The following is a 25,618-nucleotide window of genomic DNA, read 5'->3' on the forward strand; positions in this document are numbered from 1 at the left end:
TGCTAGGCATTTGGCATCACTCTTTTTTTTTTTTTGGCCGCACCGCGCTGCTTGCAGGATCTTAGTTCCCCGACCAGGGATTGAACCTGCGCCCTTGGCAGTGAAAGCATGGAGTCCTAACCACTGGACCTCCAGGGGATTCCCATGGCATCACTCTTATTTGCACAAAAATCCTGTGAGATATTTATCGTCATCCCCATTTCATATCTGAGGTTCGTAATTTACATGATTTGAATTCAGGTCTCTGCCCACCACACTGAACCGTGTGCCTCAATAAACAGAACCATGAGATGTGATATGGCTGGCAGAGTTGTTAAAGATCATTGATTAGCTAATCACTCCCCTCATTGGACAGGGGAACTGAGCCCAGAGAGGCTCACTATGGCTGGGGGCTTCCTCTGTTAATATTGCAGCTCCTGTCTTCCCACCAGTCTCCCAGCGCCTTTGTGTCCACAAAGCCAAGGTCACTGTCACCTGATGTTCTGCATGCATGGTTGATTTTTTGGAAACTTTACATGCAGATCTTGACATTCAGTGCAAGTTCTATTTTGTTTTGCTTGATTTGACCCAGTGTTCAAGACTCTCAAAAACATATTAAATCTTGCTTGGGCCATTTGTTGTATGTCTCCCTCCTAGATGGGTGCCACACACTGCCTTGATCACTGCACCTTCGCTGCAGGAATTGGGGTTAAATTTTAAAAAAGAATAAGCAAGACAGAGCTTTGTGGCCCAACACTGGACATCTCCACCCTGTCTGAAAGAAGTTCTGGCGTCTACACTCTTTGGAAAGCAGGTTCCTCTCCCACCCCCACCCTGGCTCTGCCTGCCCCACTGACCAGAGGATCTGGATTTTTGTTCCATGAACATCAGCAAATGCTCACTGAGACGTCCTCCCTGACAGACAGTCTCCTGTTTAGAAACTGGGCTTCCTTCTCCCCCCTCCGCTCTGACCAAGGGACCCCCCCGCCCCCCGCCCAGGACTCCCTTTGCCGTTAGACGTGCATTTCTCCTGCTCTGGAAGAGCGTCTCTGCATCCACAGCCGGCCCTGCCTTCAGAGTCGTGGAGCCCGGGCAAAGGGACCCGCACCGGCCCGGCTAGAGAGCGGACGAGAAACTACTTCTCAGACTCCAGGCGCCTCGCTCCTTCTACGCCCCCTTGTTCTTTGGGGAAAGGTATCCTGTGTGTGCCTCCACCCCGCCCGGAGGGGCAAAAACTCCCTGGTCCCCGACTCGTACCCCCATCCTCGCCTCTCCAGGTGCGGGGCCTTCACGTTCAGCCGCCGCGTCCCTAGGCCCGCACCGCGTCAGGTGAGCTCTCACCTGGGGAGGGTGGGCGCGGGAGCTGGGGGCGGGGCGGGGGCGGACCCGGGGCGGTGGCCCCACCCGCGATGGGGCGGGGCAAGCCGGCGGGGCCAATGAGGCGGGGGGCTCGCCGCCTGCGGGGGTGCGCCGCCAGCGCCGCTCCCTTCCCCCCGCCCGCTCCGCCCCTCCCGGGTTTAAAGCCCCGCGGGCGGCTGGTGGCGGCGCTGCTAGCGCTGAGCGGCGCGAGGAGATGCGACAGGGCGCCGCGCCGCCGGCATCATGCGCCCCCCGCCCGCGCTGGCCCTGGCCGCGCTCTGCCTGCTGGCGCTGCCCGCCGCCGCCGCCGCCGCCTACTTCGGGTCAGTGCCCGCCGCGCCCCGGCCCGCCTGCCTTCCCCTCCTCCCGCTGCAGCAAGGCCAACTTTTCCCTTCCGCTGGCCCTGGCCCCGGCGGGATCTCGAACTCAGACCTTAGACCCGGTGGTACCCAGCCCCATCTCGGGGTCGGAGTTCGCGCCCAGAGTTCCTTCTCTGGCTTCCCCGACTCGGACGCGGATCGCACCTTCTAGCGTCCGAGATCTGGTCCCCTTCACCGCCGCTCTTCTCACCCTGTCCTGTCCGAGACCTCATCCCGCCCACTCGGCCGGGTCTCAGACCCCCACCCAAGCTCCCGGACTCTGCAGGCGTTTCGGACCTTGTCCCGGTCCTCCCCGGGGCTCCCTGTCCCTGCCTGTCCGAGGCGTCCCTCCCGCGCTCGGATGCCCTCTCGGATCCTCACTCGGTGCTCTGTCCGCCCCCATCCTGGGCTCTGTCCAGCCACCCGTCCTTGCCTGGGGCTCCCTCCCGACCCTCTGCCTTCGCCCCGCAGAGCGGAGACCCGGAGGGCTGGCTGGATGGGTGGGGTGGGTTGTTACCGAGGCCGGGGGAGGGGATCGCGCTGATCCAAGAGGGATGGGGGAACCCGCGGACCGTGGGGAGTGTCAGCTGGAGAGCGGGAGGGAACCGTCCGTGGGGGAAACCCAACCAAATCTCAGACCTGGCGTCGGGTGACTTCTCAGGAGAATGACGAAGAGAGTAAGAGGGGAGGCGGTATACATGATTGGAAAAGGAGGGTCAGAGTTGGGGGTGACAACTGGGGAGAGAATGGGTGGGAGTGGGCAGTGTTTGGAGAGCAAGTTACAGGGCAATTGTCCCTCCTTCTCTGACCCTGAATTGCAGGGACTTGGGGTGGGAGATGGGGTCGTGGGTGTGAAGGGACTTTCCTGACCTCCACCCAAAGCCTGTTCTAAATATATACAGTCTCTTACTTTAAATCATGGCACTTTTTGTGATCCTCACCCCAAATCAAGGCGAGGTTTACAGTCTGACCCCGGCAAAGGCAAAAACAAACAAACAAAAACCGAAAAACATAAACCACCAAGCAAGTGACCTGCCAGAGGCTGCTCTTAAGGACCTGGCAGGGAGGGGGTGAATAAGGGTCTGAGAGGGTCTGAGAGGTCCTGCACAGGCTGGAATAAGGGCTGTGGGCTAATTTCCAGGTCATGACCCCTGGTTAAAACATGCCTTGGCTGTGGGCAGTGGCCGCTCCTGAAATATATAGCGGGTGGCGTCAGCCCTGACCCTAGCTCAGGGCTCAGCTTGCTGGTGACCTGGGAAGATCACTTAGTCTCTGGCCTCAGTGTCCCCTTTTGTACAGAGAAGGGGCTAAACTTGATATGACTGAGCCTCTCTATCCACTTCAAGAGCACTGTGCATTCATGTTCGTTTCCCAATGATTTCAGGCTTGAAAAGCCACTGCTCCTCAGCAGACGGGATAAAATGGTTAGGGTACAGACTCTGGGCTCAATCCCCAATCCATCTGCTTGCTAGCTGTGTGCTCTTGGCCAAGTCACTTAACCTCTCTGTACCTCAGTTTCTTATCCGTAAAATGAGGATAATAGTGCTTATTTCATAGGAGGATCATGTGAGTTAGTACATGTAAAGCACTTAGAACAGGGTCTGGCACATAGTAAATGCTCAACTGATGTTACTAATTATTAAGGAGATACAGTGTCTTGATAGTCCAGCCCCAGCAGGGGTTTCTGAGCTGGAATGGAGAGTGGGGGCAGGAGAGGGGTGTGGACAAATGGTGCCTGCATCCTCTGGGATATCAGCTCATTTTCACAATCCTTGTGTTTGCTTGGGTTTGGAGGTTGAGGATGGGGCAAGGGCCAGATGAGATGGGAGGAGAGGGGCTCCAGGAAGCTGGAACCACCCAGGCTGGTGCGGTTGGAAGGGAAAGGAGTTTGTGGCAGTGCACAGGGTTAGAATTTGAGAGCCGTGAGCAAGGGGGCGGTCTTGGAAATGAAAAGGGAGATGGTGGATCAGGCATGGGTTGGGGCTGAGAGGGAACATGTGAGTATGAGCCACCTCTTCCAAGTCATGAGCCCCCCTGGACAGAGCTGGCAAAATACACTCCAGCCACCACCACCCCAGTCTGGGGAGGAGGAAAAATGTTCAGAGAATAAGCTAAAAATGGGGCTTTGTGCTGTTCTGTGTTTGGTCTCAGAGAACAGACAGGATGCAGCCTGAATTCTCGCTGAGGAAGCCCTGTCATGACTCAGTTAGGCCAGGTTTTCCATCGTACTATCTGAATTTGCTCTCTGGAAGGAATCTATAACACTGTAGTGAGAATGTGTGGCAATGTGCTTCTCCCTTCTCTAGGTCATTTGCATTTGAAGTCTCATTTCTGATTATAAGATCAAATGTTTTGGCATCCTGATAAAAGAAAATTCAGACATCAGGAGAGCGGGTGAGGCCAATCTTCTTGGGCCTTTTAAAATCATAGTATCAGACTTTAGAGTTGGAAGTGACCCCCAAAGTTTCTCTGGTCTAACTCCCTGCTTCAAGCAGGTCATGTATTATTATTCCTATTTTTCAGATGAAGGAACCATCATCCCCAAATCAGTGAGCCAGCAGCTGCTTCTGGTGCTTTTACTTGAGTCTAGCACCTAATTCTGGTGATGCTGATAATAACATAACTAGTATTGCAGTTTACAAATAATTTTCTTGTTCAGCCCCTCTGCCATCTGATCCTCAGACCCATTCTTGAGGTATATACAGGATGGGTGTAAATAGTTCCCAAAAGGAAACTGAGGGTCAGAAAGTTTCAGTGACTCACGCTATGTCGCACAGCAAGCTAGTGGGAGAGGCAGGATAGAAACCAGGTCCTGCCGCCAATCTGGACTCTTTGTTCTACAGAGAGTATTAGCCACTAGAGCTAATACTGTGTGGTCACCCAGGAGAGCTGCAGCTGCAAAGGAGCTGCAGAGGGTGAGGAGGTAGAGGGTTGCCCCCTCCCCTACTTGGTTAAATCTGTCAGATTCTTGGCTGTAGTGGGATGGGTGAGGTCACAGCATTCTCCTCTGTCCTCAGCAGTGAGATAGGATGCACTGAGCCCTGCTCGGGTATCAGGTGGGCTCCCAGAGGATGGCACGATGACAGTGGGATGGAAGGTGGACCAGGTTTGTCCTGGCTCTGGACCACTCTCAGTGTTGTCCACGATCGAGTCACTTGCCTACAAGGTCTTTAGCATCTGGAGGTCCTAATGTTCCCTAACCAGATGGTCCTGGCTTGGAAGTCTAGGATTACTCAAGAGCTCATGTTTTGGCTCAAATGGCTTGGGAATTCTGCAAATATTAAGTTCTGTGGTGTTTTATAAATGAACACTCACTGTATTATGTGATGAGCTGGGTATATGTTAGGCCTTGTCATTCAGTCCAGTCTTTAAGTCATCCCAATGAATTTTGTATCTAGAAATAGTTCCTGTGGATGCAGCTTTTAAAATCGTAGTTGACTTTGGTGGTGCTTTTTAAATGTGTGACCTCTGCCCTGTTTGGGTTTCTTTCCTATCTAGGGATGGTACAGATCCGTTTATGAAAGCACAGGCTTTTGAGTCATCTAGAACTTAGTTTGAATCCTGGTTTTGCCTCTTGCTAGCTGTGTGACTCCAGACACATGTCTTAACCTGTCTGAGCTTTGGGTGATGATAATACCCATCCTAAAGGCTGGTGTGAGGCTTAATTCAGACAGTGAATGAAAGGGCCTGGTAGGGTGCCTGGCACATACTAAGTGCTCAGTACAGGCTCACTCTTGGTGGTTGCTAGGGTTCTAACCATCTTCTTGGGTTGGGGGAGTGTCAACATTGTGAAGAAGCAAAACATAACCTTAATTTTTTTTTTCCAAATCAACATTACATACAATAAAATGCATCTATTCTAAGTGCACGATTTGGGTTTTAACAAATGTATACCCTGTGTAACCACCACGACAATTGCTATATGGAACAGTGCCATCATCCCAAAGGATCCCTTGTGCTCCTTTGCAGTCAACACTCTCCCACCCACTTCCCTGCTTTCTGTCACATTAGTTTTGCCCATTGTAGAATTTCATATAAATCGAATCATATGGTATATAGCCTTTTGCGTATGAATTCTTTTGCTCAAAATAACGTTTTTGAGATTCATCCGTGTTGTTGCATGTATCAGTAGCACATTCCTTTTTTCCGGCTGAGTAGTATTCCATTGTATGGATGTACCGCAATTTGTTTATTCATTCACCAGTTGATGGACATTTGGATCGTTTCCAGTTTGGGGCTATTCCAAATAAAGCTGCTATGAACATTCATGTACATCCCTCTTTGTGGACATATGTTTTTATTTCTCTTGAATACATATATAGGACTGGATATTTGGATCATATGGTCATTTGAATGTCTTTTTCATTGGGTTATTTGTCTTATTGAGTTGTAAGAGTTCTTTACATGTTTTGGATATAAGTCCTTGGTCAGAAAGTATTGGCAATATTTTCTCCCTGTCTGTAGCTTGCCTTTTCATTTTCTTATTGTTATCTTATGAAGAACAGAAGATTTTAATTGTGATGAAGTACAACTTTTGAACTTTTTCTTGTATGGTTTGTGCTTTTTGTGTGTCTCATCCAAGAAATCTCTGCCTATTAGAGGTTGCAAAGATTTCCTCCTATGTTTTCTTCTAGAAACTTCATAGTTTTAGCTTTTACACTTGGGTCTGTGATTCTTTTTGGGTTAACTTGTGTGGATGGTATGGGTAAGGGTTGAAGTTTATTATTTTCCATGTAGATATCTACTTGTTCCAGCACCATTTGTCAAAAAGATGATCCTTTTTTCATCGTCATCTTTGTTGCAAATTAATTGACCCAATATATGAGGACTTATTTCTGGACTCTGTATTCTATTCCATAAGTGTATCTTTAGGCCAATACCACAGTCTTGATTACTGTAGCTGTATGGTAAGTCTTGAAACCAAGTACTACACGTTCTGTCCTTCTTTTTCAAAATTGTTTTGGCTACTCTAGATCCTGTGTATTTCCACATAAATTTTAGTATCAACTTGTCAATATCTGCAGGAAGGACTGCTGGGATTTTGATTGGGATTGCATTGCATCTATAAATCAATTTATAGATGATTAGCATTCTAACAATATTGAGTCTTCAGGTTTATAAACTGCCCATATCTCTCTTTTGGGGGTTTTTAAGATTTCTTTCAGCAGTGTTTTATAATTTTCAGTGTATAGGTCTTGTAAACATTTAAAAAATTATTCCTAAGTGTTTTATGTGTTTGGATTTTTTTAAAAAATAGTTGTAGGAATTGACTGGGTCCTGAGAAAAACACGGTTGCAGGGAAGAAAGGGTAAAAGAAATTTTACTGCTTTGGGGTGGTAGATTGCAAGCCAAACATCACTGATAAGAATCATTGTATTGGGGGAAGGAATTTAGGCTAGCTTGTCTCTGGGCTCAGCTATAACCGGTGAGGAGCTGGGCTCTAGAGCTGGGGTCAAACCAGCCTCCTCAATGGACGGTGGTGGAGTTTCTGAGGCTGAGTGGGGAGGAAACAGAAGAGAGAGAAGCGAGGGGTCGGGGGGACACCTGGGCTGGAATCTCCTAAGGAAGAGAGGTCCTGGTGCCTTTAGGCTTGTGTGCTCAGGTAGAAGTTGGGCTCAGGAGGAGGTGGGCCAGGTGCTGTGAGGGAGACCCTCACCCTGGCATCAGCCTGAGCAGGATGGGAGCCAGCCTAATGCCCTGCTATAGTGTAAGGAGCGCTGGACTTGGAATCACACAGATCGAGTTCAAATCCTCCAGCCAACCACTTACTAACCGTGACCCAGAGCAAGTCAGTTAACTGCTCTGACCTCAGTTTTCCCAACTATAAAATGGGCTAATCATTACCTTGTAGGGTCGTTATGAGGGTTTTATGTATATAAAAGTGCTGAAATGCTCTCCACATGTATGGAGTCCAGGAAGTCTAGTGGCCCGTCTTAGAGCATCCCAGGTTAAAGAGTATCTTTTTGACATCTGTTCCTTCCTCTCTTCATCTTTATCCCAGTCGTTATATAATTTGAATCCTTCCTATACTCAGCCCTTTATGTGCATAATCTCATTTAACCATTGTGACATCCCAGGAGGTAGATGCTGGTGGAATTATCCTCATTTACAGGTGAGTGGGGGTGTGGGGGGAAGCTCAGAGAGGCCAAGTCCCTCAGAGCCAGTGGCGGGCAGCACCTAGATTTGAATTCTAGTCTATCAGAACCCGGAGCCAACCTCTTCATCCCTGCCTTCTGCGCCTGTTGACTACCAGCTGAGGCCTGCCTTCCCCTGGGCAGCTCTGACCCTCTGAGCCCTCCACCCCGTAGCCTACATTTCTCACTTGGCATACGTCGTAGGTATCTCTTGCACTGCATGTCTTCAACTCTTGGTTTGTTACCTAATTTTTTATGTGCTCATGTCTCCAATTCGTGCATAGCGCCCTTTAAGCGTGCATAGCGCCCTTTAAGCGGAAGTCTTGGGGACCTGTTGTTGGTTGACTCCACCCACGGTCCCTAGCGTTGTTTCCTGGTCCACAGTGAGTGTCGGGGTGGGCAGTCCCCTCTCGCTTTTGCTGACCCTTCCTCGCCCCCAGAACCTCCCTCTCTGCCCCATCACATTTGCTCTTTCTGCATGGCCCTCTCAGGCACATGCTGCTTGGCCATGACCTGGCCTCTGTCAGCATAGGAATGGGAAGCAAAGCAGAGAGCAGGCACTAGCCTCCATCAGACTCCGGAAGTCAACCACACCTGGCCTTCCATGGGAATCCTGGGGGCAGCAGAAATGAGCTGGGGGTGGGGCAGACACCTCAAGCCCAGACCCTCTCACTGGAGAGACTGAAGAGAGAGGGTGAAGAGTCTCAAAGAGCCTAGAGAAAAGCAAACCACCATGTTCAGTCTGTCTTGGAAATTCCAAAGAGACTAGTTTTAGGGCAAGAGCAGAGAAGGTCTGCTTTCCCCATAGGGACAATCCCTTTGAGGCCAGATGTGTTTCAGATTTCAGGAGTTTTCAAATTTTAGCAAGATAATACAATACGCATACCACGTATAACATAATATCCCTAGCAAGGTATAGGGCAGCTCCCAGTAATCGGACACGATTATTTTTGCAGAAAAACATCTACACGTTGGGATAAATATAGACCATAAATATTCTCACTTTGGCTCAGGTCAAGTCTTGCTGCCACATGGGTTTGCCACAACTGTACCCAAGAATTGTAGTTGTCGGAGATTTCTGGAGTCCGGAATCGTGGATAAAATTTTCTGAACCTGTCACGTGTCATCACGAGAGGTTGGGTACATTGAGTTTTAAAGAAAGACCTGGGCCAGGTTCTCACTGTGTATCAAAGGGAGGCTCTGGCTGCCCAAGCACAGCTTGTCCCCAGAAACTGAGGGTCAGAGGGAAGCAGCCTGGCTCTCCCTGTCCCCATAGGGGCTGAGCTGGTCGGAGGAGTCAGGGTCTGACTGACCGAGGCCAGACTGCCCTGAGATCTGGGTCGGTCCAGATCCCAGTTTGAGGGCTGGGGCAGGCATGGCCACAGGGAAGCTTCTCCAGAACCACACCCCTCCAGAGCCACGCCCTTCCAGAGCCTTTGAGGCTTGAGCTTGGGAAGGTTTGGTGGTGAGGATGGGGGATATTAGGTAACCCCTGCAGCCTGGGAGTGAGATGGCAGGGAGGCCAGTGGTTTGGGCCTGGGGGTGGAGGGGATTGAGGGAGAGCCTGGAGCTATACTCTGTCTGGCGTTAACACCTGAGGGATGTATGCAGTCAACAGGTGCCTGGGCTGGGGATGGGGGTGCCTCAGGGGATGAGAAACCAGGACCTCTGCCAAGGGGGTTACAGCCTACTTGGAGAGACTGTCTATACAGCCCTGAGGAGGAAGAAAAAAAGTGAGCCGTGCAGAACTAATAGTACTACATCTGAAAAACTGGGAGAAGACAAAGAAGTTGGATGGTTAGAGTGGGATGGGGCTGGCAAGTAAGGAGGACTTCCTGGAAGAGGCAGACAAGCATCTTAGGTTACTAGAGCTAGATAGGGCCTCAGGATCACCTTTCCCATTCCCTGCATTTTTGAGTCAAGTGTTGAAAAAGGCTGTGGTTGTAAGAGTCCAGGGGATCCATGAGGGCTTTTAGACTGGGAAAGGCAACCCAGGTAGCAATTACAGCATGAAGAAAGGCATGGAGGTTGGACTGAGTTAGCCATGGCAGGAAGACAAGGAGGAGCCTGGCCTGGCATGAGGGGAGGGGCCCTTTGCTACAACCCTGGTTGGCTCTGCATCCAGGAGAGTCCGAGGTGGGAAGTTATTCTCGTCCTGTTCTGGAGGACCCTGCTGTATTCCCAAGGAAGCCATTTATAACTCCATCCATACCCTGGGGCTGTCCTGACCACTCGGGCCCTCACTAGGCATATTCAGGGAGTGGCTCCTTGACCAGGCTGGAGGTTCCTGCTATCCTTAGGGCTGAGGGGAGGGGTGTGGTGGGGCATGAGCCATCCCTGGGACCTGCAGGAGGACAAATGGAATTTGCAGCATGGGACATCTCCTCCTAGAGCATATGTAAACAATGGAATTGTCCTCATCACAGGGTGATCACACACAAGGCATTCACCAGGGGCCAGGCCCTCCCAGGGCCCACAGCCCAGCCTGAGCCTGCTGGGCTCAGGGATAAGGGTGACCACCCGAGAGCCTGCCAAGCTGGTTAGTTGGTCAACTTATCATGGTTAAAAAAACTTGGCCAAAATTGCCCAGCCCACGAGCCAGGATCCCATGGTCGGGGCAGAGCTGGGTGTGGGTGTTGGTTGCCCCAAGATGATACAGCCTCAGTGACTACTTGCCTTTCCCTGCCGTCCCCATGCTGTGTCCCCTAAACGACTCCTCCCCTGGGTCAGGGCTGGGCCTGTGAACCCAAGAAGCTGGGGAAGCTTATCTTAAGGCTTCCATCCCCCTTTCTCTCCTCCCCTTCCTTTCCTCACCCCAGACTTCCCCTTTCTCTCTCCTCTTCATGATCCCAGACTCCCTCCTTTGAGCTTCCTCTGTCTAGCAAAGTATGTTCTCAGATACTGGCATTATTATATCAGACTCTCACACTTCAATATGAATTGGCAGGCCACTGCTCCAAGCTGTATTTCTGACTCTTGGCTGAAAAGAAACTGAGTTTTAGACCAGGGTCCTCTCTCCCTTCAGCTGCTCAGGGGGCCAGAGGAGTCCTGACCAGTCTTCCTTCCCTTCAATCCTACCCGTCTTGCGTTCCGATCACCCTAGACATTTACTATGATGAAGGCTGCTTTTGCTTCCCTGAAGTGTTACATTAAAACTGAAAGCAGAGACCGCCAATCTTGATGGGAGCAATCGGGAGACCCGGGGTGCAGTCCCAGCCCTGCCACTAACTCAGTGGATCATCTTGGACAAAAATCTTACATGAACTTCCAGGGCACCAGACAGATCAAAGCAGAGACTTGCATACTTGGCAAACCTCTTGCCTTCCTGCCTGCACTGCAGAAGCCTCTGGGGTACCTCCCAGAAGCCATCAGGGCAAAACATCTGGACTGGGTGGTCCTGAAGGGTTTCCCCAGCCCTAGAATATAATGATTCAAGTGGTGTACATTTGGACCCAGCCAGGGACGTGGGGGAGGTGCTTATCATCCCAGACTTGTGAAGGGGAGGGATTCCTTTGCACAGGAGTGACTTTTGGTACCCTCCATGGCCACTGTGCCACCTGATCTATCCATGCCAGGGGCAAAGACTTCCCCTCCACAGCTTCAGCCTGAGCCTGAGTGGAGAGGCAGGGAGACAGGAGGAGGAAGGGGGAAGCATTTCCTCCACAGGTGTTGCACCAGCCAGGCTCTAAATGCCCGAGATTGTTGAGATGCAAAGCAAGCTTGTTGGGCGGCCTGCTTGCTGCCCACTTAGCTCCTGAGCACCCGTCTCCACGATGCCATCCTCAGCAGGCAGCCCAGTCGGGCGGCTGCAAAACAGGAAGTGGAGCTGTTCTCGGAGAGATAAAGCCCACAGCTGGGCCAGTCTCTTTTCTCTCTGAGCCAGGGGTGGGCTGGTGGGGGGCGGGGAGGTGTGCTGATTCAGTCCTCGAGGTGGGTTCTGAGGCTAAGAGGTGGGGAGGAGAGGAAGGCTGAGACCCAGACAGGGATACAGCGAGCAGTCTGGTTTGTTTTGCTCTTCTGTGGCCTGAAGCTGATGCTCAATATTGATATTTAAATAGAAGAGTGAGTGAAAGGATGGGGGAGGAGGAGTTGGAGGAAAAGTGGGAAACGGTACCTGCCAAATTTGCCATTAAGGCTGCTCACTAAGGACATCCTCATGGAGGAGGTATGAGGTGACAGTGAGTCTTGTCAAGGAGAGAGGAGCCTGAAGGATGGAGAGAGGGATGTGCTTCTCAGCAGTGTAAACCTCGGGGCCCCACAGATGACGGGAGGAGGGGAGAGGAGCCAGGGGTGTGGAGGGGGCCCCCTCTCTGAAGAAGGACTGCCCGGAGCCATGTGCCCTCTTTTCCTGGGCCAGACACTGTCCTCGCTAACTCTCCCCTGCTGGGAAGAGGTGGCGACTGGAGAGGACAGGTGGGGGTGGGGAGTGTGAGTGTGAGTGTGTGTGTGTGTGTGTGTGTGTGTGTGTGTGTGTATAGGGGGATTTAGTGAGGGCGGGAGAGGTGGGCTGAGATATTTGAGATGAAAGCACAAAAGGTGCACTTACCATGCAAATGGCCCTGCAGCGGAAGCCTGTTATCGGAGCATCTAATAGGGTTTTGCGGGGCCAAGGCCAATGCTCCAGGCAGGGCAAGGCTTTCCTGGTTCCCAGGTAGCTGCCTGCAGTTGGCACCAGCCCTGGTGCCAGGAACAGCTCCTGGTCCCTCCAGCTAAGTGTCCAGACAGGCTGGCATGACCTGGTGTCCTGGGAACCGCCAGTTTTGTCTTGTGCCACCCACCTGCTCACCCACCCACATCCTGGGGGCGGTCTCCTCTGGAACCGTCAGACCCTCTCGAGCAGAAACAGGGATGGGGGTAGGGTTGGAAGAACAGAGCCTGGGCACCCCCAGGTGATGGGAAGTGTTCTACACCTGCTGGGCCTTCTCCAGAGAGCTCCCAAGAGCTTCCTTCAGCCCCCTCTCCACCCCGGGCCTCCCAGTACAGGCAGGAGGGGACTGGCTGAGGTCAGGTTCTTACCCAGATGGTGTTAGGAGATCTGATCCGGGTCCCTGAGCAACTATTGTTCCTCTGGGACTTGGGCTGGTTCAGAGCCTTCTCCTTCCCTGCCGCTTGGGGTCTGGGGAGAGTTTGCAGTGCTCTGAATTCAGCCAAGTTCCCTCCAGACTGTGAGCTCCTTGAGGTTATGAGTGTGGGTCCCAGCACCCAGCACAGCACCTGGCACGTAGTAGATGCTTAAGAATGACACTTAACCGGGAGCTTACCATGTGACAGATACTGTTCTAAGAGCTCTACAGATGTTAATTCATTTAATCTCACAATAACCATGTGAAATAGGTCCTGTGATTATCTGCATTTCACAGATCAGGCACAGAGAGGTGAAGTGCCTTGCCCAAGGTAGAACAGCTAGTAAGAGGTGGAGGTGGAATTTGAACTGAGGCAGTCTGGCTCCAGTCATGCTCTCCTACTAGTCAAGGTGTATTTGTTAGATAGAATGAGCTTAGGGGGTGAGTGGACATCCCTGGGGTCACCAGTGAGTGAGGGCAGACCTGGGACCAGACTACCCAGGCCAGAACAGCCTTGGGGGCCTGAGGTCCTTTGGTCCCCACACTCTAGCAAGTGACGGGTGATCATTCCAGGGTGAACTCTAGTTCTGCTCAGGGGTTCGCTGGTCCCTGGGGTCCTGTGGACGATAGACCAAAGCAGTCTCCTGGGAGGCTTCCCCAAAGCCTGGGAGAACCTACTTTTGCTTCCTTCAAGGTCATCCCAGATGGGGCAGCTTTAGCCAAAACTGTGGATGGGGTGAGCCTTGAACAGGGTGAAAGAAGGCACGGGCGGGAAAGACCAGGCATGGACAGAGGGGGTCTGGGTGGGTAGGATGTGAGATGAAGTCCGGAGGGGCACCCTTGACTTTTCCCACTTTGGAGGGAGACGAGGTGGCCTGGGAAGCGGCTGGGGAGGCTCTGGGGTCAAAGCCAAAGGCATCTCATTGTGTGAGGGTGGGGGCTTCCAGTCTTATCAACCTGACCGCCAAGGGCCATGGGCTGAGGGTGCAAAGGACAGAGGGGCACAGGCCGGGGGCAAAGAAGGGAGGAGAATGGAGCTGGTCACGTGGGGTGGTTGCTTTCCTAATGGGACAAAAGAGGCTGGAAGTCAACCTGGGAGAGCCCGACAGGAAACAGGAATGGGGGAGACAGACCAGCTGGGCCAAAGCAGGTGCAACTGATGGGGAAGGGTTGGTTCCAGGTGTCTCAGGGGCACTTGAGTCAGGCAGGGGCCTGAAGGCGCTCTTATCCCTCAGCCCAGAAGGGTAATCAGCAAGTTTGCAGATAATCTGTCCTCTGCTCTTCAGTCCAGAACACTGCTCGCTTGCTTGACTGATAGCATCTGACCTGACCATGGGGAGGTGTCTTCATTAAAGCCCCAGATTTTGTCTGGATTCCTTAGACTCAACGAAGCTCACTCGATCTTCTCTGGTTGTACATCTTACCCTCAAGATGCTCAACTAACAAGTGGAGATTTTTGCAGAAGGGCTTGGTGGGTGGGGTTCTCAGGCTTGGAATGCCAGATAGAATGATTTCTTCAATGGGAACAGATCATGCCCACGGACCCCGGAACAGATTGGAACCTGCAACACCTAGAATTCTTCTGAGGTCCAAGAAGAAACCGTCTCTAGCAGATGCCACGGCATCCATAGGGCATGTGTCAGAGCATTTACTGGCACTGTTTAAGGAAATCAGTTGAGGTATTTTCTAAGTTTGATGTCCTGGCACTATTTCTTCAAAGGAAAAATGGTCCCAAACTGCAACATAGAAAACAAATAAAAGGGAAACTGGGTCCTGGTATGTCTCTCCGTTGTCTTCCTAGGTCCTATGGGGGCCCCTGAGGCAGTGTGAGGGGGCCTTTTTTGAGAGCAGCCCTGGGCAGACCAGGGCCCAGTATGGCCTGAAGCTCCTGTGCGGTTGGCTGCCTTTCCTGACCATTAATCGCTACTAAGTGTCATTACTGCTAATAAAATTAACCGACTTTATACTGGACTCCTGGGGCCATCAATCACAGGGTCTATTACACGAAATTAAAAAAACAGTGGCCTGTTGATGGGGGGAAAATGTGTTTGCCGAGCCTGGCTCACAAGTGCAGCGTAGGGTGTGCTGGTACTCCACAGCTGTCAGAAGGTGGTGATCAGGGACGGCACCCTTAACTAGACAAACTGACTCTCAGCCTTGACATCGTTCTACAGATAGGAGTGTCTCAAGTAAGAACAGAGATGACCACAGGAAGATTCTGGGGCCAGGGGCTGAAGAGCTCCCCAAATTCTCCCTCCCATTCTCACCTCTGTTTCTCTCTATGGGTTTGGTTCATTCTTTTTCTCTCGCTTTGGACCAGCTTTCTATCTCTTGAGTTACAAGCCCAAAGAAAGAGAAAACAACTGTATGCTCTCTTAAGTCAAAGAAAGAGAGAAAAAGAGAGAGAAAGCAAATGTATGCTCTCTTAAGTCAACTTCCAAATTCTTAGAGAAAGAACTGATTGGCCCAGCCTGGGTCATGTGATCCTCAGTGGTCCAATCAACAGGCCAGAGCAGCAAGATCATATGGTATAAAATGGCAGACAGGGTAACCATGTAGATAGAAGGAACAGGTAGGCAGCCAACCCAACAGGTGTCTGAAAGAGTAATTTAAAGGGCTTAGTAATAAGCACTCAAAATGTGGTAGATAAGGGAATTCCCTGGTGGTCCAGTGGTTAGGACTTGGCACTTTCACTGCTGGGCCTGGGTTCAATCCCTGGTCAGGGGATTAAGACCCCACAAGCCACATGGCATGGCCAAAAAAAAAAAAAAAAACCGTGGTAGATAATATTATATAATAGAATATAAATTATACATTACATAACATATAATATAGCTTAATGATATAAAAATAATAGCTATTATTCTTATAATGGAATTTGAGACAGGCCTTGAAGGATCTGCAGTCCTGTTGGCCAAAATTCCCATCATTCCCTGCTCATTCTCTCATCTGTTAATCACTACTACAAGGGAGGTCCCAATTTCTGAAACACAAGAACTGCGTGAACAGAAGCTGCCCCTCACACCAGCCCCTGGTGTGGGGAGGAAGACATTCGAGGGGCTAGATGGCTGCTGCTCCCTTTGCTCCTGCAGCCCCCAAGCTGCCCTCCACACCGGAAGCCAGTCAGGGTGGGGTATCCTGGGCTGGAGTTGACATTGGGTTCTGCTCTGGACCTGCCAAGGGTCAACCTCTAAGGGTTTCCTGCCAGACTGCAGGGAGGGGTTTGGGTGTAGACCTGGTGGACTGGAAATTTACCCATTTGCCCCCAGATTAATGATTAACGGGTCCCTGCCCTCACCCTGTCTGGGAGGGGAGCCCAGGGCCGGGCTGGGCCAGGAGGAGCCCGATAGCATCTGTCTCTGCTCGGGGGTTTCGGAGATTTGCTCCACACTGGGTTGGCTGCACCTGATGGATTTGGGATCTACGGGCACTTTCTGGGGGCACCTGGGACCTGGCCAGGACCCACACCCTCCCTGGGGTAGACGGGGAGGGTGTGGCATCCAGCCAGATGTCCTGGCTGGGGCAGGTGGCTCCAAGCAGGAGAGCCGTGCCCTTGGCTCTGTGGGATGTGGGCCTCTCTGACCACTCAGGGCTTGGCCACAGGGCTTGCCTTGGCTGGTGGCACTTGAGCACTATGGGGTGCAGCCCAGACCTGGCCACACAAGTGACAAGTGCCACATCCAAGCAGGAGCTTTAAGAGCCATCGCCTGGTTCCACCTTTGATCTTTTACCACGGCCACAAGGCCAGCAAATTCCAGAAAGTGTCTGCTTCCTCAAGCCTGGGTGCCAGAGTGATGTATATTTCACCCACTCCGAGGGCCACCAGGGTACAGGACAGCAGATATTTTGAACTGGGAGAAACATCTCATGGACCGCTCCTGGGCGGAGGGAAGGTGAGCTCTATTTGTAGTCCCCACCTTGGGACTTCCCTGGCAGTCCAGTGGTTAAGACTCCGAGCTTCCACTGCAGAGGGCATGGGTTCGATCCCTGGTCGGGGAACTAAGATGCCGCGGGGCACAGCCAAAAAAAAAAAAAAAAATCACTGTAGTCCCCACCTTGCTGCTGATCAGCTGTAAGACTCAAATTAGTCACTGCCTCCTTGTAAAACCTTTGTTTCCTTATCTGTACAAAGGGAAGACTCTGCCCAGGTTAGAGAGTAAAGCATCTTTTTTTTTTTTTTTTTTTTAAAGAAAGCTGCGTTCTATAGCTACTTTATTTATTTATTTATTTTTGGCTGTGTTGGGTCTTCGGTTCGTGCGAGGGCTTTCTCCAGTTGCGGCAAGCGGGGGCCACTCTTCATCGCGGTGCGGGGACCGCTCTTCATCGCGGTGCGCGGGCCTTTCACTATCGCGGCCCCTCCCGTTGCGGGGCACAGGCTCCAGACGCGCAGGCTCAGTAGTTGTGGCTCACGGGCCCAGCCACTCCGTGGCATGTGGGATCTTCCCAGACCAGGGCTCGAACCCGTGTCCCCTGCATTAGCAGGCAGATTCTCAACCACTGCGCCACCAGGGAAGCCCGAGAGTAAAGCATCTTGCAAGAGGAAAGAGTTTTGAGAAACTCCAGCTAGCAGGAAGGTGAAACAGCAAGTCCCAGCCCCTGTGGTTAGTAACTTTTCAAATAATCCTCCCAGCAGCGCCAGGAGGTAGCAAGGATCACACTTTCCATTTTCCAGAGGAGAAAATCAGTGCCTTTAGGTTACACAGCTAGGAAGTGATGGGCCACTGGAAAGTGGCAGCCTGATTCAGCATCCATGGACTTCAGATATAGTAGAGCAAAGAGTCTGGAGCTGGTGGCCTGATGAAAATATACCTCCTTCATCTTCATCCACCTGTCAGTCCATCCACCCATCCTTCCTTCCTCCCTTCATCTCTCCATCCTTCCACCTTTCCATCCATTCGGGTATTCCCTAAGTATCTTTTTGTAACAGGCATGGAGTGGCCAGATGGTTAAAGATCTATCTGGGGATTATGGAAACAAGTTAGGTTGGCATGGCATTACTTGGGCAGCAACCTAATGTAAGGGAGAGAGGGATACCAGGGAAATTGGCTGGACGTCTTCTTAATGTCGACATCCCTCTGCCTGCCCCTCTTAGGAACATGCAAGCCAGGCAGCAGCCAATGCTATGCGCAATATTTCCCAAACTGCCCTGATCCTCAAAGCTGCCCAGGGAATGTGGAAAATATACAGATTCCCAGGTCCTATTCCAGACCAAGAGAAGCAGAATTGCTAAGTATAGATCCTGGGCATCTGTATTTTTAATAAGCACCTCAGATGATTTTTCTGATTGGGCAAGTTTGGGAAATAAGGTGGGTGAGAAGAGCAGAGACTTTGGCTTCTGGAAAACTTGGGTTTGAGATCTTGCACTAGCTCTTGTTATAAGCACCTTGGTTTCCTACTCTGTAAAATGGGGGCATGACCCCATGGGGCCAGCCTCCCTCCTAGAAGGGCGAATAATGCAGCCCCCAGGAAGGCCCTTCCACTCACCTGCCCCACATTCTTAGGGATTGTCATCCTTCCTCCTCCCCTGTCACGACCCAAGGGTCACTGGTCTCCCTTCTCTCTTGCCTCCTCTAGCCTGACCGGGCGGGAGGTCCTGACACCCTTCCCGGGTCTGGGCACCGCCCCTGCCCCAGCACAGGGTGGGGCCCACCTGAAGCAGTGTGACCTCCTGAAGCTGTCCCGCCGGCAGAAGCAGCTCTGCCGGCGGGAGCCAGGCCTGGCTGAGACCCTGCAGGATGCCGCACACCTCAGCCTGCTCGAGTGCCAGTTTCAGTTCCGGCATGAGCGCTGGAACTGCAGCCTAGAGGGGAGGACGGGGCTGCTCAAGAGAGGTAGGGAGGAGGGCTGGGAGGAGGAGGGCTGGGGGGGAGGAGGGCTGGGGGGGAGGAGGGCTGGGGGAGGAGGGCTGGGAGGAGGAGGGCTGGGAGGGAGGAGGGCTGGGGGGAGGAGGGCTGGGGGGGAGGAGGGCTGGGAGGAGGAGGTTTGGGGAGGAGGGCTGGGAGGAGGATTAGGAGGAGGAGGGTTGGGGAGGAGGAGGCTGCCTTTCCCACTCCCCAGGCCCCTGTCCCCGGGCCACGTTGCCCTTACGAACCCAGCACAGTCCTGAGTAAGAAGGGTCCTGGAGTTAATGAGGCCTAGCTTTTCCCTGTTTGGCGGGGGCAGGGGAGCAAGGAGGACGCAAGAGAGGAGAGGAGGAGCACCACCCATTACTGGAAGAGCCCACAGATGAGATGGGTGGTCCCCCAGTCCCTTCCCTCAGCCTCCTACACACACACACACACACACACACACACACACACACACACGTCACACACACACTCACACTCACAAAGGTATGAGAGCAGATAAGGAGGGATGGCAGTTAATAGTTGGCCAAGTGACATGACACAGGCCAACAACAGACTTCATTTGTTCATTCACTCACCTGTTTCTTTGTTGATCATAAGCATCAGTCCATCCTTCCCTCCCTCCCTTCCATTCCCACCCTACCTCCCTCCCTCCCTGCCCGCCCCATGTCTCCACTTGGCCATCACTTCACTAAGCATCTGGTGAGGCTCTCAGCGAGCCAGGTACTGTGCTGGATGCTGGAGATACGGAGCCGAACAAGACCCCATCTTCCCTCAGAAAACATTCAGCCCAAGTGGGGGAAAAGGTCATCCTGTGACTATCACCAAGCATCAACGGGCTTTTGACAAAAAAGGGAGTGATGGTGGATGAGAGCAGCCCACCCCCTTTTAGGCAACTGTTCCCCGTGGCTGGGAGGGTCTGAGCAGAGCTGATGCCCCACCCCACCTCAGTGTCACAAGCACCCCAGGTACATCAGAGAGCAGGTAGAAGGTAGTGAGCTCACAGGGGAGGCCAGCTCTGGGCTGCACCCCATAGTGCAAGCGTTGTGATTGTCCTGGAAGTGGGTGGATGGTTGGTTTGGGACCAGTCAGGAGGGAGACCCAAGGTCACTCAGTCATTGGGCCTACTCCCCAGTAGGTAGCAGAGGGTGACATTGAGAGGCATCAGGAAGCATAGGAAGCATATTTCAGAGGATCAGGGGCTCAGAAATGGGTCGGTCCAACTTGCTCACACATCAGCTTGGAGTCAAGATCAATGGTTTAACCCAGCTTCGCCACTCGCCAGATGCCCATGTCACTTTTCTCTGCATCTGTGTTCTCACCTGTTTAGTAGAAGGAGCAGCCCCTGTCCTGCCGCCCTTAGAACCTGGGCACACACTCTCTTGGGAATTGGAAGTTCCATTTAAACAGCAACTTGCATCCTGAGTTTAAGGGGCAGGTGACAGGGGGGCTGCCCTGAGCTGTGCCCTCAGGTTCACAGGCCCTTCATCCTGCTCGCCACAGCGGCCCCACCACCCACTCTATCCTCAGAGGGCAGCAGACAGCCCCTGAGCCCACTCTCCTCCTCCCTCCCGATCCCCCCGGGGCCCGGCCCAGGTTTCAAGGAGACGGCCTTCCTGTACGCGGTGTCCTCGGCCGCCCTCACGCACACTCTGGCCCGGGCCTGCAGCGCCGGGCGCATGGAGCGTTGCACCTGTGATGACTCTCCGGGCCTGGAGAGCCGACAGGCCTGGCAGTGGGGCGTGTGCGGCGACAACCTCAAGTACAGCACCAAGTTCCTGAACAACTTCCTGGGGCCCAAGAGAGGAAGCAAAGACCTGCGGGCACGGGTAGACGCCCACAACACCCACGTGGGCATCAAGGTGAGCACGTTCCCGGGTGACCCAAGCCCTTCCCAGCCAGAGTGCAGGGCTGGGGAGCGAGGTCTCTAGGAGGCCATTATCCGCCCTGCCCCCTAGCACACACACAGAGCCGGCCCAGGATGAGCCTCATCCTTTCAACCAACATTCCTTGGGCGTCCATTCTGGACCATTACCAGGTACCAGGAAGTAGGGAAGGATCCTGGGCATCATTATCAGCTGGGCAGCAGGTGCGAGCTTGGCTGAGGATGGGGCCTTGGTGAGGCAGAAACGTGTTTGGAGAAGGGTCTCCATTCCAAGCACTGGCCTTCCTGGAGGTCCTAGAAGCCAAGGTAGTTTGAAAACTGATCTGGTACAACCCCTGTCCCTTCTCCATTTTACAGAAGACAGAGGAGGCCCAGAGAGGGGAAGGAACTTGGCTGAGGTCACACAGTAGTGGGAGGGCTGGAGGGTAAAAAGTATCTAGGCCTATTTGGACCAGAAAGCTGGGAGAGGCTAGGGCTCCATTTCTTTAAGAAATTGTGTTCTGTGTTCTATTTCCTTATCACTGAGTTTGTGTAAACCAGGGCTGCTGTGTTCAGTTGTGCAAGCTGTCTGCTCCACAAGGACTTCGGGCCAGGGGAGGAGCTGGGGCTAAGATCCGGCCCATACTGCTCTCACCAAGATGTGAGGACCGTCTCTGCCCAGAGGAAGGGGCGCCTAGAGCTAGTTTGCACTAAGGTGCCACGTGGGCCAGCTTGAGTCTTATCTGCCCCCCGCATGTGGACCTTCCCCTGTCTCTTTCCCATCTTCCTGTTGCTCCCCGGCCAGGGTTGGTGCTCTAGGGTCTGTGGGCCCGGGTCTCTGACCACGCCTCCCTTCTGCCTCTCCTCGCAGGCCGTGAAGAGTGGCCTCAGGACCACGTGTAAGTGCCACGGCGTGTCGGGCTCCTGCGCCGTGCGCACCTGCTGGAAGCAGCTCTCCCCATTCCGTGAGACAGGCCAGGTGTTAAAGCTGCGCCATGACTCAGCCGTCAAGGTGTCCAGTGCCACCAACGAGGCCTTGGGCCGCCTGGAGCTGTGGGCACCAGCCAGAGCAGGCAGCTCCACCAAGGGCCCGGCCCCACGGCCTGGGGACCTGGTCTACATGGAGGACTCACCCAGTTTCTGCCGGCCCAGCAAGTACTCGCCCGGCACGGCGGGCAGGGTGTGCTCCCGGGAGGCCAGCTGCAGCAGCCTATGCTGCGGGCGGGGCTATGACACCCAGAGCCGCCTGGTGGCCTTCTCCTGCCACTGCCAGGTGCAGTGGTGTTGCTACGTGGAGTGCCAGCAATGCGTGCAGGAGGAGCTTGTGTACACCTGTAAGCATTAGGCCCACTGCCCAGTGTGCCAGCTGGGCTCTGCCAGGACCTCGCGTGGCACTGGGCCACCTTGAGGCCACCCAGCTGTCCAGCCAGCCTTCCTGGGCAGGTGCACGCAGCGTGCATGCACTCACCCATGTGCATGCCAGGGCACCTGTGCTCCTCTCCCCACTGGGTCTCATCAGCCTTCCCCTCCCTCAACTCGAAAGGTGGGAGCCCCACCCCTGAACCCAAGGGTCCCCAGCCTTGTTGAGGACTTGGAGCGGGAGGGCAGAGTGGGAAGGATGTGGAGGAAAATAAGGGAGGCCAAGAGGAGGGCAGGACTGAGGTTTTGGAGAGGAGAGGGGGTATATCCCGCGATCTCGATTCCTGGGATTAGTGGCCTAGAGCCAGCAAGATGTTGGGAGGTGAGCTTCTGGGCCACAAAGGCCCAGGGAGGCAGGGTCAGTCAGAAGCAAAGGCTGGAGTCTGCCTGGGATGGGTCAGTCCAGCTGTAAGTGTGACCGGGGTCCACTTATGCTGTGAGGCCCCTGTGCAGCTGGTATTCGTGATACACAAGAGTTGGTTTATGAGTTCTGATTCGGTTACGTTTGTGCACTCACAGCTACTCATCTAATTAAGATTTTTTTTACCAGGGCTAGCGTTATAGGCGTGGGAAAGTCTTTGCTAAGCCTGGTTCCTTGGGGGACCCCCTTCATTTACTAATGGTACCCCACCTTGGCTCTTACCTGAGGAAGAGAAGTGACTGCTAATTCCCTCTGATCCTGTGGACCTTTCCATTGCTGCCTACTGAGGCCCTGAGAGGGAGGAGAGAGAAGCTGGTACATACACAGGGGTGCACACAGGCACCCCCCCACACACATGCATGCACACCCCTTGGACCTGCCAGGCTGAGGGCTCTCATTCAGTGACACACACCTCTCTGGTTCAGGATCAAGACCTTGCAGGGGTCACTTTGCTGGAAGCTGTGTGCTTTCCCAGAGCAGAGCCCGATGCCAGCCGGGAGGAAGTGACCTCCTTCAGGACGCCCTTGGCTGCTTTGCTGGCCCTGCCGCGCCCTCTGTCAGCTTCCCTTCTCCCGGAACCCAGAGTTGCTGACCCTTTGCTGAGACAGGAAACTCTTCAGAATCAGCCGAATGCTGAGAAACCGTCTGTGCAAGCCCCAGGAAGAAGCCCCCGGGGCTCCCTGTGATCTCCACGGGTGAGGAGAAGCTGCCCCGTCTTCGGTGGATCAGGCAGCATCTGGAGGGATGCTGGAAGGATCTTTGGCTGCAGAGGCTCTGATGAGCAGCCAAATTGACCTGAGGCCCCTCCCGAGAGTGACTCTGCTGACCCAAGCAGCTGGCCCACATCTTGGCAGGAAGAGAAAAGGGACAGAGGGCTGTTTCCCTAGTTTCTTCCGCTCCCCAACCGCAAGGAGACTTTCCCTCTGCCAGCCCGCTCCATCCTCCTCCTCTGAGACCCCAACTCTGCCTCCACCCTGGCTCAGCCCCTGGCATAAGGCAGCAGGAAGAGGGCACCCAGTCCACCAACATGCCATCTGCATCCCAAGTCCATGGCTGGCAGTACTGGGGTGGCAGGAAGATAAAGGGTAGCCTCGGAGGGGCTGTGGCCACAGTCGGCCACTAACACTGACCAGGCCAAGGGTACGGGTCAGGCTCTGAGGGCCCCTCGGCCTGTGAGGTCTTCCCTGTGTAGCCCTCTCCCCTCTTCTACTTCCCTGTTCCCACCCTGTTCTCTTCCAATTGCCCCCAAAGGTCCACCTCAGCCCTGCTGGGGCCCCTGGGACCAGTGACCACTGACCTCTCCTTCTACAGCTTTAAGGGAAACACTCACAGGGTATTTTTTTTGTCTACCTCGCATATATAGTTTTTAGGGCAAAAGAGAATAATTTATATAGCTAAGATATATGAGAAAATATTTATGTTATTTATATAGTTTCTATATTTTATGGGCAGCTGCTCTGGGGCGTGTGAATTTGCTGGAAGCCATCTATCTGGGGAGATACAGCTGCCCTGACTGGGGCGCCCACTGAGCTGGACACCAAGTGGCTGGGTAGAAGGTCTTGTGGGCTCCGTGTCCCTTGACCGGGTCTGTCCCAGAGCTAGTGAGCAGGATCCCCTCTGCACAAGAGCTCTGATGGGCTTGATCCGGATCCTCCTTGTAAAGTCGTTGTAAATTCTCTGCTCTTCTGGGTCCCAGGCCCCCTCTTCTGCTCTGGCGAAACTTGTCTTGCTCATGGTAATAATGATGACAAGGACGACCACACTTTGCATTTGTAAAGCACTTTTGATCTTTGGAAACACTTTTGTCCCTTTAATCTCACTTGATTTCCCCATTATCCCTGTGAGGTAGGTGCGGCTACATAACTGTGCCCATTTTACAGATGCGGCCCAGAGATGGAGAGCTGTGTTCAGAGTCACACTGAAGAGGTTCTTTCAATGAATATTTACTGAACTTTAATAACTTGGGCCAGATTATGGGAGCTGACTTACCCAGAGCCTGGGAGCCCCAAGTCTGGATCCACCCTGAGTCCAAGAGCCCAGGGATGAGGCTGCTTCCCTGGCTGTGTGTGACCCTGCCTTTTGGATCTTGGCAGCATGTCAGCATTTCCTGTGTCTCAGAGGCTGGGACTGCCTGAGAGGCCTGGAGAGATCAGGACCCCGTAGCGGCCACTCCAGGGGCTCCACCACCGGGCCCTCCCTCCTTCTGCCCACACCGCCTGAGAGGGTTGGGTTACAACACAGGACCCCTCCCAGCCCACAGCTGGGCTTTGTTTGCTCTCATTTGTGTTTTTCTTTTAAAAAGGATTTGATTTCAATTGGCTTTCTGGCTTCTCTTGTAAAATCAGCTGCACTGGCAAATTGGTCCTGCATTCCCACCTTGGCCACAGTCAGCTAGAGAGAGGGACCCCTGTCAGACAGGATGCACGGGGGCTCCCCAGTTTGCCAAGTACCTCCCACCTCACTCGTGCATGCTGCTGCCTGGCTCTTGTGGGCACATCATGTCTGCCCCTGGTCCAGATAAGCCCAGCTTCCCTGGTGTCCTCCACTGGCTGACAGAGCGACAGAGACACCCATGCCAGCCCTGAAGATTATTTCTTGCTTCCCAGAATTTCCTTTCTCAACAACCATGAACTTCAAACGCTTTTGTCTCAGCACATTTTAGAATCACAACCAGAGCTATCGTATATCGAGCACCTGTTCTGTTCATCCACTCAGTCAGCGATGGTTTAGGGAGCTCCTACTGAGGGCCAGACACCACCCCGGGTGCTGGGGTGCAGCAGTGAAGGAGACCAAGTCCCTGCCTCGTGGGGCTGCCACTCTAGTGGGAGAGGAGAGACAATAAACCAATAAACCACGTGTCAGCTATTTGTACCTATTTTGTCTCGCTTTATTGCAATAACCCTGCGTATTGGACACGACCACGCCCATCTCATGGTCAAGGAAACGGAGGCTATGAGGTGTGAAGGCTCCCGAATGCCACTAGCAAGCAATGGTCTCAGGATTAGAACACAGAGCTGCTGGCCTCCAAAGTATGAGTTCTTGCCTCCCCTCAGATGTATGTAGCACGGGGATGGGTCATCCCATTCTATGGATTCTGGGGAAGCTGAGGCCCAGAGGAAAGAGGTGACCCATCCAAGGTTATATACCAGGTTGGACCAGGCCAGAGCCTGGGTC

The 25,618-nt window shown here is 53.2% G+C and overlaps 1 protein-coding gene across 1 annotated transcript; it reads left to right on the plus strand.

Moving 5' to 3' along the window:
* Positions 1-1,562: 1,562 nt before the first annotated feature.
* On the plus strand, positions 1,563-25,315 carry WNT9B (Wnt family member 9B). Its single transcript, XM_082371685.1, has 4 exons — positions 1,563-1,661; positions 18,469-18,725; positions 20,337-20,602; positions 21,476-25,315. The coding sequence occupies exons 1-4, from the start codon at positions 1,582-1,584 to the stop codon at positions 21,947-21,949; spliced, it is 1,077 nt and encodes a 358-aa protein (XP_082227811.1). The 5' UTR covers positions 1,563-1,581; the 3' UTR covers positions 21,950-25,315.
* The last annotated feature ends 303 nt before the right edge of the window (positions 25,316-25,618 follow it).

This window comes from Balaenoptera borealis (assembly GCF_965194805.1).
Source record: "Balaenoptera borealis genome assembly, chromosome: 20".
NCBI classification, from domain to species: Eukaryota; Metazoa; Chordata; class Mammalia; order Artiodactyla; family Balaenopteridae; genus Balaenoptera; species Balaenoptera borealis.